The sequence below is a fragment of the Syngnathus typhle genome, linkage group LG15 (genome assembly GCF_033458585.1).
Source record: "Syngnathus typhle isolate RoL2023-S1 ecotype Sweden linkage group LG15, RoL_Styp_1.0, whole genome shotgun sequence".
Taxonomy (NCBI): Eukaryota; Metazoa; Chordata; class Actinopteri; order Syngnathiformes; family Syngnathidae; genus Syngnathus; species Syngnathus typhle.
The window spans coordinates 1,629,025-1,646,481 of NC_083752.1; the positions used below are offsets into that span (position 1 = coordinate 1,629,025).

Sequence of the window (17,457 nt, forward strand, 5' to 3'; positions counted from 1 at the left end):
TGTACAGTCTCTGTATGTGCACTCGAGAAATGGCACTCAAAGATGTGCACGATAGGATGGAAAAGAAAATTAAATCAGTATTTGTTAATGATCAAACAATGGAACCGTACTGAGAGAATTACTGTTCTTGGATCGTACCACTCGCTTGAATGAAGCAAAAAAGAATTCAGTCCCGAAATAGTCCAATGCTCTTGGTGTCATTCACAGCATGTCTTAGTGCTCTATATTATCTCTTGCTGCCATTTCAAATCCCTCTCTCCAGTAAAAAAAAGAAAAGTATCCCCTACCCCCGTATTATCTGATCTCCCACTCACCTCCACACCTGTCCATCTCCCAGTCACATCCCCCTCTGGATACCCAGATCAGGCAACTCCTGCCTTTGTTCCCCTCCACAGTGTCTCACTCGTCTCACTTTTCCAGCTCCCTGTCTCCCAGATTGTGACCCCGCCTGTCCCCTACTTCCTGTCTACCTGTCCCCTGATTTGATTTGTTTACTTCAGCTTGACTGACCACCTCCCACTCCTCTGCATATTTGAGTTGCGCATACACAATGTAGTTTGACTCTGAGTTCTGACTGTTTTGTCACTTCTTTGTCGGAATGTGTAATTTAGGCAAGCACCTCCTACGCATGGCCACAGGACTACATCGACTAATTACTGCTGTTAACACTGACACCAAAGGACAGTTACGTGCAAAAGCCACATTCGATTCCTTGGCCATCTATTCTAGTAGCCTCCTCTTAAAGATCCGTTCGTATTTTTGCAGGGATGTGCAATGCCTCACTCCGATGAAATACGATTCAATATGCCTCTCGATGGGTTGGGTTTGATTTTAAAGTGGAACGATTCGATTCAGCGGGATTACGATGAACGAGTTTTTTGGGAATAATTCGATTTGATACGCCCACATCAATGGATTTTGCAGTTCAAATTGTTTGTTTCAAATCTAGTATTTAGTATGAAAGGTGACACAATAATAATCTTAATCATTCATTCTAGAAGTCATGTTGTGAGTTTGAGTGACATAAACTGCTGTTGTCAGCACAGACTATAAGGATAGCTAATGATGCACGATGTGATGTTGCAGGACAGGGGTCGTGGTCCACAGTCAAAATGGAAGTCATTAAAGCTTTTATCCATTAGTAGGAGTCGACTGGCATGAATTAGCAAACAGCTGCAAGATGGAGACAACCAAGGCCTGTCAAGAGCCAAACTGAACTGGTCATTTCTTGGACTTGCCTGTTTTTAATTCCTTCTGCTTTTCCTTCGCTCTTTCGTCAGTGTGGAGCACCACTGAATAAATGTTTCCTAATCGTGGCACTCGTGAGACGTTAAAGCGATGCCTCTTTGTCAAGCATCCCCAAGTTCAGGAGATCTTGGAGGGAACATGATTTGATTACAGATTCCACTTGCCATACTTGTTTGTTATGCAAAGACTGACAGGCTGATTTGTGTTTGCATGATGTAGCATGTGTTGAACAGCTGAAACGCACGGAGCCCGCAATAGTCATTATGGAATTGATGACAAAGAGACTTAGAAGAAAGCCGATTGCTATCTGATTCAGACTAGCTTTTAATCCAATTTGCATTTGGAATAAATTTGTAAAATGGTATGAATTTGACATTTTCTGAAACACTTCGATCATTTCCATTTGATGATTCTTTTTAGCTTGTTTATCGATTCTTCACGAGTAACAGTGTGTAAAAGGATGGCTGATGCTATGTATGCACTTAGCGCTGAAGAGGACTTCCAGTCATCCTTGGTCCGACCAAGTTTAAGTGGCAGCAGAGGCACTTGAGCAAAGTTTAGATAGAAATGCTCAACTGCCACTTTAAAGTAAAGTACTATGCTATGGCAATAGCCAATTGTTTTTTTCTTTGGGGGGGTTCTTGACAAGTACTGACATAAGTGTGGCGAGTGTAGGCTGGAAGTGACTGTGATGAAGAACACGGCGATCCCATCACGAAACCGTCTAAGGCCGCTTAGCCTTTCCATCGTCCCGAGAGAGTGGAGGAAATGACATTATCTGTTCAGCGCCACTCTTCCTCAGCAGTAGCAGAATAGAAGTGCAGGCACTGCCAAAGATGTTGCTGATGCCAGTTACAGTCAGTGCCGATAGAATTGCTTTGGAATGCGACTTTTGAAAGAATTGATTCCCTTTCCCGCTCTGGCGCTGACAAGTTTACTTTTCTTCTTCACTGATGCGAGCTTTCACCCTCTTAGATCAATGTGTGTATGCAAATGCACAGTGTCCATTAGTGTGTGTTTGCCATCACACACACTCTAAACCCTCTTATCCCTCCTCTGAGGGCACAGCTTAGTGTAAACAAAGGGGAGCGGCAGAGGGAATTATCGTCAATCCGGGGGAGATCTGCGAGTCATTTACAAAACATAATTCATTTCAAGCATATTATCCCCACCAAAAAATTAATGGACTTAAACACTGTTGACAGATTATGACACATCACAGTCCATTAAATGCTAATGAACTCTGGGGTGTCACTGTCGTTTGCTATAACAGTTTTTCGTCTCATCTTGGAATCCTTCAAAAGTTATTCTTGATATTCTCCCTTTTTTCTGTTGTAAGTTGAAAAGTGACGGTTGAGTGGACCGCTCTGTCTCTCTCTCTCAGCTTCTGCTGCCTTTAAATGTTTTGTTTAAACAAGGCACTTGAAGATTTTAATGCGGAAAAGCACTTTTGATAACGCTTGGCGCATCGCGATGGGAAACAATGCTATCCCACCTGGTGTTGATTCTAAGTCGCTCCCTGAGTGTGGACGTTTGTGTATGGCTTTGACCTTATCACTGATGGATTACTGCAGACACACAACACAGTGTGCTCCATCGTCAGACCAGACCCAGAAGCCAAAAAAGGAAGCATTGTTTCACATTCACAAACATGTCATCCATTTGTTTACATTAAGTCGAACTAATGTTTTGTCTTTTCCCATTTTGTCTTTCATTCCCGGCTGGTCGCTTGACTGCCATCTGACTTATGACTCCTCGTCATCAGGTAAGCACACAACTTCCTGTTTGTCACATTTGTTGTGTTGGTCCTTCACCTTTAACCATTGTATGTAACTACAATTTTTTCAAAATCACAATTTTCAAAGCTATAATTGTAGACTTAAACCTATTATTAGTGTATTTTCCTATTTCCTGTAATGACTGAACACATACTGTACATTCACTTGTAGCCAAATGTTGGCGGCTTCTATAGATGCATAGTGCGTCATTAGTTTAAAGTTAGCAGGAAGCTTTGAGGGACCCTGTCACTTGCTGTAGCTGCGCTAAATGATCGGTAATGGCCAGTAATAAACAGCCAACGTATACGGATGCTTGCTAATGTAAGCGGAACGCAAGATACTGCGTCATTTTAATGGCGTCCCAAATGGACAATGCTGCCTCAGAGCGCGCCGGGAACAAAAAGCCACCGAGGCTTTATCACTTTAAACTACACGCGTTCCTGGGAGACTTGCCTCATAAGATCCCACTGTAGAATTCAATCCCTTGAAAATCGGATATTTGCCCAGCGTCGGGAGTTTTAACTGTTCGGTGGACGGCTTCGGTGCATGACATTATAGTTGCGGGTAACGTCTCGCATTATATCATAGACTTCCTTCGTGGCTATTCCCAGGCACTCACTTTTTCCATCTACAGCTTTACTGCTGAACTGGGTCTGACAGTCAACTATTTTTTTACTCCCCCCAAATGAGCCCCTGTTCTAGCCGACATGCACTTTTCCCACTCACAGCGTCATTTAGCCTCGGCCAACATGGTGGCATTAGTACTCAAGTAGGCAGGTCGGGATTAGAGCGTTATATTGTAGTACTGTGGGGGCGAGCTGATTTGCAGAGTCACCATTGAATAGTCAGGGCAGGAAGACAAGGACAAAATGACGTTGCTTGTCATGATAATCATAATAAAAGAGTTTTTGCAAGTCGGTTCTTACGACCCCTGACACTAAGGTACAAATCGATAAATGAAGGTCAATGATTGCTTTGTAGTACATCAAACGGATTGTTAGAGGCAATTAAACATCAAGTCTGAGCTTCGAGTGTTGAAAACGATCGGTGCGTTCATGCCACCCTCAGGGACAATGGAATCTTTGGGGGCCAGTCGTCGATCGGTCCGTCTGGCCGGAGGATTGTAGGTTGAAGTCTCTTTGCAAATAGACAGATTGACATGTTGATGGAGTGAGTCAAGATCGCTGCACTTAGATTCGAGAAATACTTTCCAAATCTGGACAACCAGATGTGCTGAAACGATTGTGTTGACCTTTGAGGTTTTATTCGTGAAGTCATTCTGACAGAAGTTGAGAATATAGTAAACATGTTATATTTGCAGAGTAGGGGAAAAGACATTAGACAAACTCTGTGTCACTGTTCTGTGAATCCAATTTGCTTTGTTTCACCCGCAGCCTTGACAATGCTGCACTGTTTTTTTTTTTTTCTTCTCTTTCTAAAAGTTCTTCCAATTATTGCACCAGAGCATAGTTCTCCACTGTTAATATGCGACTGGCATAAAGCGAAGCACGGAAATAAGCTGCTCGTCAATGCTCGGGATTCTGATTAATCATTCATATCGTACAACACCAAGGGTGGCAAGTGACAAATGAAGTTTGTTTGATGTTCCCACTTTCACCATATTGACATTGTAATACTCGGAGCATTGCGCAGTCAGTATATAATGCAAGGCGTACTTAGCGCTCGGTATAATTCAGCATCGAAGCGTCGGCTGGCAGCGCCGGGTCGCTCATTACTCGTCAGCCCATTTGCCAGCTGCCTCATCATTACATGTCCGTCTCCCCTAGTGGCCTCTGTCACTCAAACGGTGTGAGAAGGAGTTCAATTCATGTTTGTTCTATGTCGATCTGTTTTGCTCCGACTAATGGCTTGTATGCGGACTGTGAATAATACTGAACAAATCTTCCATTCAGAATTATAATTTACAAACGTGTCATCAATAGTTTTTGAACAAACTTGCGAATGTGTTAGGCTCGCTTTGCACCTTTGTTGACGTTCTGAAGCAATAGACGTCACGAATAAAAATAGAAGCATCGTAGACCAAAAATTGATCGCTGCAGTCGTTTTTTTAAATTAATTAACACAAGTTAATGCCATTCCTGTTTCAACAGCTTGTTTTTAACCATCCAAAGGTCATTTCAGCACATCAGCATGCCAAGTGATGCTTTACTAGCGCAGCACAAATTAAAGGCTGCAGATGGAACAGCCTTCAGTTGGCTGTAGGGAGTCAAAATCTCAACAAGGAAAATACAGCCTGGTAGCAATTCTGCTATTTTCGATGTGGAAAATGTATGAAATAATATCTCCTTTTTGTCTTGAACGTTTTTGAACAAATCGGATGTAGCCGGTGAAATGTGTCCATTCAACAGTAGTCACCTTGATAGCTGAAGTAAAGAAGAGATTTTCATATTTTGGAGTAAATAGAGGAGGACATCTTCAAGGTCTATTCATGTTCTATTCAACTCCTTAAATCCACCTATTGGTAAATCTCAGTTAATGAAGCATTTCGGTGGAATGATAGAATATCTCTTTGGGTGTTCTACACTCACAGCGGAAGCTCAAGCGTATGCGTGGCGGGTAATGGCACAGCTGACGACACCCAAGCCAAGGCAGATGTGTGGGGAGAAGGAGGAAGGGAAGTTATCTCCATACCAGATGGAAGACCAGTTGGCAGCTCTCTCATTACAGTGGCGATGCTATTTTCTTCTCCTTCTTTCTCCATGGCAGCCACACATGCTTAGAATCACACTTCCCCAGTCCATCGTCGAGAGCACTCTCATCAGTAGCGAAGAGGGAAAGAATAATAGCAACAGTCGGAGTTGAAGGATGCTTACGTCGAATAAATGTGGATTGTGACTTTTGGATCAATTCTGCCAGATTCTTCTTATAAGCCGTCTTACTGTGTATATAGAGGAGCTGCTCTAAATAAAGTGTGACACAGTGAAGAACTTGCCCACCTTTGATCCAGGCAACAGCCGAAGCAGGCCAAAAGCTATTTAACACATAATGGATACCACCAAAGGAAGAGAGCTTTATGGTCCCTTTGGACTCAGGCCAGGGCAGTATGCAGGACACTCGAGTTAGCCTTGTAAAATCCACTAAGATCTCGGGATGGGAACTATAATTGATTGTGTGACATTGATTGTGTCTTTGAAGCAATCGAGACAAAATGGAGGCTACGACTTGGCTGTAGAGGTCCCGTTGAGCCGAAGGTTCTGCCCCTTTCGTTCGGTTGTACGGATGAAACAGCGGCAGTCATATTAATACCACTGTGACTTGTTCACAAATGATATGGTGTGACAAAATGTGTCATAGCGGTACAATAGACAATTGTTTTCTTTGCTATTCACATGTTTTTTTCTTTTTTCTTGATTTGATCACTTTTTGAAGAAGCAATCTTGATAAGCTCTATTAGCCTGTCAAAGCGCATCTCTTCTCTAGCCGTAACTGCAAGGTGACAGTGTGCCGACGCTGAATAATGTTCTCTAATCCAAATACACTCGTCCGCATTGTACGGCAGATACGTCAGTCAAATTGAAATTATACACCAGCGGGTTATTGTCAAACGTTGAGGCGATATGATGCGCTGTAGCGCATTTTGAAACACCTTTCAGCTGGGAGTTAACTTCTTGTCATCCTTATCAATCAAAAGTATTTTATTGTAGATAAAGGAGAGCCTTTTCAGACATATTTTCATATTTGTCAATAAATGCTGACATCAATGTTAGCAGTTTAGAGCTTCTGTCTTCTTACTAACAACGTCTCTGTGAAATCAGTCCACAAGTTTATGGCTCACTTGTAAAAAGGACAGCCATCATTTTTACCTTTTCACTGAGCTACTGTGTCCATATTGTATCAGGTGCCCGGCGAGCACTGGCGATGCGGAGCTACTCGACTCCTCGTGTTATCGACATAGCGATCACTTTAATGTAGCGCATGTATCTAAAAATGTACACATCCTAATGGCATACTCATGGAGATCCTCTAGCCTCACAATGAGATACGATACCACGTCTGCTGCTCAATAGATGGAGGCTGAAGACAAATCATTGTGCAGCCACCCTAATGCCTTGGGATGTAATAGCCTATTAGATTCCTGCTTTAATACGGGAGCAGCGCTGTAGTAGTTACAGCAGACTGTCTTTCTACAACAGATCTAGCATTGGCTAACCTCTTCAATGACCTTGCGCTCAATTTGGATATGTTGAATAGTCTGCGTTTTAATCTCATCCGTGTTGAAGTAAAAAAAAAACATGCCGTAATCTTCGGACTATAAGTCGCGGTTTTTTTTTCATAGTTTGGGTGGGGGGGCGACTTATACTCAGGAGCGACTTATATACATATATATGGGGGTTTTTTTTCACTTTTTTGGGCATTTTATGGCTGGTGCGACTTATACTCCGGTGCGATTTATAGTCCGAAAATTACGGTACATGTCGTGGGACATGTTGTGTATCTCTTGAATCGCTTTAAGTCTATGCAGTTTTACAAATGACATGTATAACAATGTCTTCAAGTATTCTGTCATTTTTTTCTGGTTCCCTTTTGATTTCCCCACCCAGCCGGTGTAGTGATCGTTCAAGCTTTCATTGTAGCGTATCTTCGTTTGGTTGTTTCCCATCGGGCAGTGCCCGGGTATCCTAAACACAATTACAGTCCACAGCTGAATGGAGAGGAAGGGACCACTGGGACTTGTGGAAACAGTAAATGGTCAAGAGGGTAGGACTGAGGAGGGAACAGCAAATCCCTAATTCAATCGGCTGAATCTCGGCAAGAAGCCTCTGGTGACTCCTCCTGCGGAATCAGTGGAATCAAACAATTCGGCTCAAACCGCCCGAGAGATTTCCGTTCACATGCGCAAACGCGTTCCCGCAAATTGACACAAATGCATAACATTTCCCCCATGCACGTAGTTTGCTTCTATTTGTACTGCAGTCCTAAATGGAGGATGCAAAATATTTGATATTTGCCAGCAAACAAGAGATGAAAGGTATCAAGGAAGAAAAATGGAGCAGGGTAGCCTGATCACAAACCAAGAGCAAAAGTTAATGTGCGGCTTTAAAGAAAATTTATAGTTCCGATTTCTGGGATGTCTGCTATGAATTGCTCATGAAGTCACGCCACAGCATCTCATTCTCATATCAAGATGTATTTACGTATTATCATTTGTACATTATTCACCTTGGGACACTCCCAAATATGAGTCACACAGTCATGTGATTATAATGTGTACATTGATATATTCAACCTATAAATACAAGGCGAAAATCGAAAAAAACAAACGAAGCCAGGAGTTGTAGTGTGCTTAAAAATAAGCAACATTAACAAACTCAAGCCAAGTTGGCTGATTTGTTGCCTCTTCCACGATGCTGCATCACCTATGTCGATACGGTCGCCTGTGTGGCCCCATGCTTGTGCAAATAGCAATATTAGGCTCCATACCGTTGGAGATAATTGGAACAAAGTGGGGGATCGATACAGAGGGCGCACGCGTACGCGACAATATAAACAGCCAAGTCTTCACACAGGCACATTCACACACACACACACACACACACACACACTAATCGATACAAGTCAGGGGCAGGATTTTCCTCTGCATTTCAAACATACTCAGCATTGAACCGAGATAACCTCGCTTCTTTGTGTAACAAATGACTTGGGTTGTTTCATCCACACTCCTGGAAAAGCACCTCACCTCATTCGAGGCTGAGAGCAAACGACTTCCAGGTATTATTGTGTACATAGAATGCCCATGCATTGTGTGTGTTGTGCTAAATTTGAGCACTTCTCTTAAGAGGAAGTGAAAGCAGCCAGTTGAAACTAACAGGCGGATCTGTGCAAGCGTGCTGATGCCTCTAAGTGGATGCGTGCTGATGTAGGAAGTAACCACTGAGCATTAAAACACAGAAGATAGTTGATGGTGGCCTCCAGTCATCCCTTTTGCCCAGGACAACTGCTCTAGAACACTCTTCAGTCTCTTGTTGACATGGAAGTGAAGTCTAAATATTTACAGGAATAGAATCGCTGCCAAGCTTGTAGAGAACAGAAATGCTCAGGGCGTCGGATCGACTCTTGGGCGCTTAGGGTTGAGTTGATTGGGCGCCATCTTTTTAACTTCACTGAGCAAGCATGGTGCCTTGCCCTAGATAGTATATGACGACCCAATAGCCATCACTAGAGTTGACAGGTGAGCTCATACGTATATGCGATGGGCGGGCGGGCTTTTCTTGAACTTTCCATGTTGACAGACAGTGGTTGGAAATCAGCTATGAGAGCATGGCTATGTGTCAAGTATCTGACACTTGAATGGCCCCCTCACTCACCGTGTGGTGTTGCCGTGTCAACACCTTTGTCTGGCTCTGACAGAAAAGTCGGCGCGCTGATGGATGTGACATTGCCACTCCTTGACTTTAGTGCTCCCTTTGAGACTTCCATAGGAGTCCGAACCTTTCCTACCCAAAGACTGAAGATGCATTTGTGTCCGACTCACAAAAAAACAGTAATTGGGCGTTCATTCTTCCCTTAGTATTGAACCAACCATTGTGTCTTGTCCGTTAAGTGTTTGTTTTGTGTAGGTGCTCACTAATTAGAGCTTCAGTATGAGTTGGCGTTGCAAAGGCCTCTATTTTAAGGGCTACATAGTACGTATCTGCTGCATTTGGTGGATTACGCTCGTTGGTTAGTAACGTCTTCAATCGCATCCGGTTGCCTTCTCCTCACTTCATGTTGCCAAGCGGCATGTGATCCAAATGCTTCGCAGGGATGCTTGGGTGCCTTGTGTGTGGAGTACTGTGATGTTGGGGGCGGACATTTAACAGATGGGACCAGCCACCTCCCAAGATAGTAATGCTCAATTATCTGTATCCAATTAGCACCTTGGGCGAGAAAGCCAAAGGGAAAGTATTAGAAACTTTCAATGAACTCATACGGACATACCGTCATTTTCGCACCCGAGTATAAGTCGCACCAGCCATAAAATGCCCCAAAAAGTAAAAAAAAACATATATATGTATATAAGTCGCTCCTGAGTATGTCGCCCCCCCCCACCCAAACGATGAAAAGAAAACGCGACTTATAGTCCGAAAATTACGGTACATAAAATACGGTAGTGGGAGTAATAGAAAATGTAGTTTCTTTTATTTTTGGAACAATAATAAGCCTGTGTGCATTGTCCTCTTGAGGCCACATCAGCTCCACACAGCTGTGCCCTCCGCATCCCGCCTCCGCTGCATTTCCACCGATCCCCTGGGTGCCTTTGGAGAACACAATTGGAGCATGTCGGGGGGTCAGCTGTAATTTGACGCGGAGGGGAAAGCAAGTCATCTACTTTATTTATTCCATGCAATTAGAGGACTCCAAAAGAATTTGTTCCGTTCCTGTCCGCCGTACAGTCGACTTTGTATTTGTCTTGGGTAATTGAACACAATGTTTCTTTTGTTGATCCGAGGCACATTTGCATGGACATGTGAGATTACTTTTGTTTAATCAACAGCATTTCTACTGGCTGCGACCAAGTCGGCCGAGCGCACACCCTTCTGCCTCCATTTGATTGGAGACACGATTAATCAACATTCAATTTCCACACAATCAACGGAATCCTTATGGTGGCAGCAAACAGCCAAAGCACGACAGGTTTGGCAGAAAACAATTGGTGCTTGTTTGAATAAAACATTGAATCCAATCACATCATTTGACTAGATGAGTGCTAAATGTAAAACACCATCGATGAAACTATCACTGATAGAGTGGAACGATACTTACAGGCACTGGACTGACTGCTTTTACGTTATCGCCATCAGACACAGTGTTTTATTTTGCAAAATAACACTTTGTTACGGTGACCAAACAACTAAAGGACATCGGCCATTGCTGTTTGTTTGAATCTACCCAAGGAAATCTGTGCTTGTAGCTTCATTATCAAGACCACATCACTTTGGGTTTGTGATCAAAGATCAATGTTCACAGTATATGTTTACATGTGGACATCAGATCAGGAAGAAAGCAAGACTTTGAAAATGCTTCTACTGATTTGGTGTGAGCTGTACACTGGAATGTGTGTTAATGAGCAGGCATGAATAAACATGCATTAATGAGATACGACTCGTGTGTAGCGATTGAAATTGCTGTGCTGCAAGTCCCCTGGTATGCTAAAGCAGCATCGCGAAGAAGTTCAATGCAAGTCCAAACTTTAGTTTTCAAAATATGTCATCTTTGGTAAGTAAAGTAACAAAAGGAAAACTGGTGCCCGATGGATCCCTAATTGCATTGGCAAACTCATATAGAACCTAAATCGTTGCTGTGGATTGTACGAGTGGTTGAGGCACCTCTCAATATGCAGGGAAGACAGGTGATGTGGCATCTCCATATAAAGGTGATGGTTGGAATATGTGTGCTAACAGGCACTGGCCTTGACTTGAAGCAGTAACAATCACAGCGAGCTGGCTCCGTGTGATGCCAAACGCTCCCTTGAGGCCGAGGTCACCTGTCAGCTACCCCATTGAGACACAGGGAACACATTGCCAATTTAGCGCCATCCTCGCCTTTGTAATGCAGCGTGGCACCTGCCTGCCTTTGTTCGTTGACCTTTGAATAATTCAGGCCCGGCAAAATGCTATGACACATTTTTGATCAAAAAGGCACGATCAAGAGGAGGCGGGCCTTTCCAGACGGGTGACGTGTTTTATGTCGCAACCGTTTATGTGGTTGATTAAACACAATAAATCCCACGGCCATGTTATATTAGTGTAGTGAGTGTTTTTTTTTTTTTTTTTTTTTTTTACAAATGTCGGTGGGACAGATACAAATATTCGGTAGACTCAAGCCTCCCTTTCGAAGACAGGAAGTAGCCTTCTAACCAGTGAAAATAGATTCCGACTCCATTGAATTGTTTTTCGTCTAATGCAATATTGGTGTGATCTGCTGGTTTGACCATCCAAACCATAAATATCGCAAAGATAAAGTGATTTTCCGTCATTGAAATGGCATCCGATTCAATATTTAGTCTGTGGTAGGAACCTAGCCGGAAGGAATAAGATCATTCATTCGCCTGGCTTTTGAGTGATAGCACACACTTTATCCTCGAGGAAGTTGACCTCTGCACAGGGTTAAAAAAAAAATGAAGATTGTATTATCGGTTAAGTTTTCCTGCCCCCTCGCTCTCTGATGAATGGCAGCAGATTATAGGTTGGTGACCATCCGCCTTTTGCTTCAAAGCTTTGTCTCCAGGAATGCTTTTGTTAGCCCCCAGGCATCGATCACAATAGAAGTTCACCTTTTAAACTATTCATTTGAAGAAGCACTGGAAACAGAAAGCATTTGCTGAGTTATGGGCTCTACCTGGATTGTACATCATCCTCCGCCAGCACCTGTTTGACAGTGTGTGTGTGTGTGTGCTCATGTATATATGCGTGTGTGCATTTTTGGTGCACACGCCATCCTGCTGCAATTCCCATTAGACTGCTCTTGTTAGGGTGATTCATGATTTTGATATCCCTCAGGATTTTTGTCGAAATGGAAATGTGCTTCTCAAGCTGAAGGGGGAGTCAGGCCGTGTCCGTTTGTGCGTGCGTATGTCCTTCTCTATGTGGACCTGTTTATTTTTGCTGTGATATTTTTAATATTATTGTTTAATGAAATGAAAATGGTCTTGTGTAGTTTCATCCTCCGTACTTAGCTGCAGAAGGAAAATCAAACATCATAAAGGAGCCCATGAAATGTACTTGAAAATACTAGCAGTGATATTTTTAACTAATTGCAAACTCACACCTTTGGGATGGTATTCATGGGGATGAGTCAAAAGATCTTACGTGGCCACCACTTCCCTTTGGCGACATTTTTCTCCGCATAGGATAATTATGTTGAATTAATTTTACATCCACCCAGACCCAAGAAATAAATAGCACATTACAAAGACAAATGTCACATACCTGCAATTCTCCCTCAAGGAAAATCCATTGTAAAGCAATTTTCATGTCTGCTTGACAAGAGAAAGTGGCTTGTCCTTTAATACGTAATGATTTGGCAAGTCTAATCAAGTCACTGTTATTACTGTCGTGGTCCACAATATGCATCTAGTGGCTTTTAACTATTCATCAAAATCATGGTTGTACTTATCATCACTCAGTGGACACACCATTAGGTAGAGCGACAGATTGAGGCAGTGGGGAATTTCACTGCATTACCGTAATTTTCGGACTATAAGTCGCACCGGAGTATAAGTCGCACCAGCCATAAAATGCCCAAAAAAGTGAAAAAAAAACATATATTTGTATATAAGTCGCTTCTGAGTATAAGTCGCCCCCCCACCCAAGCTATGGGAAAAAAACGCGATTTATAGTCCGAAAATTACGGTATTTCTAATACACTATTGTCCTAAATGGAATGGTCGTCAAACCAGCAGTACCCAACTAGTGAGAGAGAGACTGAATAAAATAATATAAAAAAATAATAGAAATATAAAAATCAAATATGTCTCGGTCACGTGACGCAGGAGCAAAAATTTAAAAAACGGTGATTAATTCTCTGCTATAGAAAACATACAGCTCGGAACTCCAGATTGTGTGTTGTCATTCACACATGACAGCATCGCCGCCTGCGCATTCCTACAGATGCAAACACACGTCCATCCATGCAAATGAATTGAAGGAGGCCAAATTCAAGTGGCAAAACAAACAGATGTGTACCCCCCTGTAATGATGCAGTCGACGGATTTAATAAAGCAGGCAGTATGTTGGCAATAAGCTGCGTTAAGCAAGCGCCATTCCGTCCATTAACACTGTTTACCGTCGTCTTTATTGCGCCGAGATGAATTGCAGCCGTTAGCGCAAAGCGGGCTAAATAAGACGCAGTTCCCCCGTATTTATTCCGAGCTGTTGTAAGACTAACAAGAAAGAATCACGACTTTTTGAGTGACTCACTGGAAATGGGACGCCTGGTTCGTTTTAACTGGTGTGTGCACAAATACATTGTACAGGCATATAATCTGAGAGGGGCAGCAGAAGTGCGAAAGCTTTTTTTTACTGCGGTGGGGTAACACCACTACAATCTAATACTGAGCACATTTATTATTTTTTTAATACTAGACTGCGGCAACGATATGACGTAACCAAAGGATGCTGACACTAACTCCAAGTATCCAATCAGATTGCTCTGATGTCATCCATAACTGATTTCCATCTCCGGGAGGCATTTATGATGCTATGCTGTGATGTAATAAGCAGCATATTGAGATTTGACTGCAGGGCAAATCGGCCTTCTTGTTAGAAAATCCAAGAAGGAGCCGTAAAATTCTAAATAGTGCTCCGGTATATAAAAAAAGGCAGTTGTGACAAGACCGTCAAATGAACACTGGTCCTCCCAGGAGACCTTTACCCTCGGGGAGCACTGTGATCACCGCAGTGCCTTGTGTACGTGGATGTGAGTCACAGCAGGTGGTTCCTGTATGAAGTATCACACAGTTTATTTATGACAGCTCCCCTGCTGACGCTCGGAGACTGAAAACAAGCTGCTCACAAGTCAGAGCATCACGGTTGTGACACCAGACACTCATTCGCACCACCTGCTCACAATGCATTTTCTTTGCCCCTAATGTTAGCCTTGAGCGCAAATATTTCATTGCAAGGGTACGCTCATGTTCATACCAATACGGTGATGCCTGAAGATATCATTTTAATTCATTCGGTGTCAACTCCTGTAATTCAAAACACTTTTCTCAAATCATTGTTCCCCACCGCGATGAATGGAAATGTCACTAATTCGTTCCGGTCCTCACAAATATTGAAAAACAAATAGGTAATGTTCATTTACTGGATATAGGGTAAAAATAATATATATAGTGATAATAATTCTAATAATTCCTAATGCGCAACTTGTTTACCAGGGACCAGTCATATGAATGCAGATAAAGAAAAGTTGTAAGTGACTCACTCCTTTCTTTTACAATTTTGCTATTTCTAGCAGGTTTGTAGTAAACGGCGGCATACGATATTACCACCGTATGAATGGAACGCCGTCGCAAGCCGAGACGAGCCCTTTATATTTCGTCTCCAATCAGGAGCATGGCAAACTTGTAATGGGCGGCCATTACAATCAATCTGCACATGGCATGTGAAAATGGAGGACCGAGCGAGAGCGCAAAATGAAAAGTGTCTACAATATCAGCTTCCTGGGACTTGCGGAAGTGTTGTGCCGGTTGCTTAGTAACTGTAATGCTCCCAGATACAACTGGCGAGTATCCAGCAAGTAAGCTTTCCTCCATTTTACGTGAACACACACACACCTTGGCCTTCTAGCTGTAATTTCACTCAAAAGCTGAGCTATGATTGATGTCCTTCATGTCCTAAACGTTTCCTTACTGTGAAGTCTAGTGACATGAATGAAGCAAAATCAGTTTGCTCATTTGAATCCACCAAATGTTTGAACAGCTGCCAGATAGAAAGACAATCCTTTCTTTTCAATTCCACGTAACCCGCAGAGTGTACCTGCAGTAAAATTCTTTCTTCTTCCAATCCTCTCCTCTTTTTCTCCTCCAAGAACTGTCGTTTTGAGGTTTTCCGCTTCACTAGAGGCATTCCGATAGATTCATCAATTGGGCAAAGCTGCGTGGATAAAACGTTAGTCGTTCCCTAACAAGACACGCACACTCTCGTGTGGAAGGCTTGCTTCGATCTTCTTCTGTGGTTTTCCTCTTTTTGGACCGCGTCCCACCATAAGTTATTTTTCTTTCTCCAACGGCAGTCCTGTTTGGGCCTTTCGTGACTGATGACACGGCTGTCAGTAGTTAGTCCTCATACAACCTTTCGTACACCTCATATAGAGACACGCTGTTGTTCCAGCAGTTGTCTAATCATGTATTCTGTCTTTGTCCCTTTTTTTGTTTTGTTTTGTTTTCTCTTCCTTCCTATCGCTGTCTGTCCAACCCCCTCCCCTTTTGACTTCTTGTGGACACCAGTGATGGCTTCCAAAGGCAAAGTCAGAGGTGAGTGGTGGCCATGTTCAGTTTGGCTCCATTTAGGATTAGAATAGAACCTTCTAATTCCACAGTTTGGTACTGTTTCATTCAGTTAAAGATTCATTCATGGCTGATAAGAAGAGCAAAGTCTTTTGGTGCGTCGGAAAGCTTTGCTGGCCGACTAATAGAGCCGCTCCTCGGCACAATATAGGAATCTATATTGTGATCCAGTGCAGGTGAAGCGTTTGCTCCGGTTAACCTTCTCCTTTCCCTTCTGCCATCATCACATTATCATCAGCGGCAATCATGGTAGTAAATGCAACCTCGGGTCCGATCCCATTACTCTTCCTCATTCCCGGAGTGGAGTGTGCTTGGCAAATTCATTTCAACCATTTACAGTATCTGCAGGCCAGAATTTGACAAATAAAAAGATATCATGGCTGTCATTGTCTGCTTTAGAAAATCTATCCCACTTCAATTGGGCCAGCAGATGTTGTGGAATTGAAAGTCAAGCACATGTCTGCCTTTGGTTTTGCTTGTCATGATATTCATTTTGTCATGTTTGTTTTTGTTAAATTGAAGAGTTCCTTCATCTCCCCGGATCCCCTATAGTTTTGAAGGCAAGAGTCGCCCGCTTTGTAAATAAAACTCAGCTATGGGAATCCTGCATTTGTTCATCAAAGAGCGAAGCTCGTTTATTTACGGGAAAGGCTTTACGCTGTGCTTACACGTTTGTGCACGATAGCGGTCGTAGTATGGGATTGACATCTGTGTTGTCCTAAATGTAGCCTTCAAAGAACCTTCAATTCATTACGCTGATTTTTATAAATGTTGCCAGCACGCCTCAAGTGAGATCTTCAGCATCAATCTGGCTTCCGCAAACTTTTACTGTATGCTTTCCCTAATATCTCCGCCGCACCAATCTGAATGATATGAGGTGCTTCGATGTCTTCTCATTTTGCAGTCAAAAATTTCCCGGTGGGATACGGCAAATTTCTTCTAAGCGAGCAGTATCTGTCAACATATCAACACATATTAAAAAATCACACTATGTGGCGTTGATTCCAGCAATTTGGGAGTTTTACGACGGTGATGGTGATTAGTGTGATTTCCCTCGTGCACATTGCTCGTCTCTTGGAGTGCATTGCTTCCCGTGACGGAAAAAAGAAGAAGCAATCTCTACACACTATCACTTCCGGAAGAAATGTTGAATTTCAATACTCCACTTAGACCCGATTCCTATGACCTTCTGCTTTTATGACATTTAATTTACAAAACCAATTAAAGCAGGAAGCATGTGAATGGCCGCTAATGGCGCTTTGAAGGCCTCACAGCTAAGGAGGATGCTGAGAGGAGGACTAGCCTTATGGGATGAAAATAGGGGAAGTGAATTCTTTTTGGACTGGAAACAACACGGATAAGCTGTTGATTCAGTCTAAAATACTTTTGCCGGTTTAAAATGAAATATTCCCTGAAAAT

At 42.8% G+C, this 17,457-nt stretch overlaps 1 protein-coding gene across 5 annotated transcripts in view; it reads left to right on the forward strand.

The window, feature by feature from the left end:
- cadm2a (cell adhesion molecule 2a) overlaps nucleotides 1-17,457 on the forward strand; it is a 102,297-nt gene that overhangs the window by 53,451 nt on the left and 31,389 nt on the right. For 3 of the 5 annotated variants that reach the window (XM_061299738.1, XM_061299740.1, XM_061299737.1), the window contains exon 2: nucleotides 15,979-16,005. The exons of the other annotated variants lie outside the window; for them this stretch is intronic. In XM_061299738.1, the coding sequence (XP_061155722.1) occupies nucleotides 15,979-16,005 (27 nt within the window). The remainder of the gene's footprint in view (nucleotides 1-15,978; nucleotides 16,006-17,457) is intronic. 5 annotated transcript variants of the gene reach the window in all.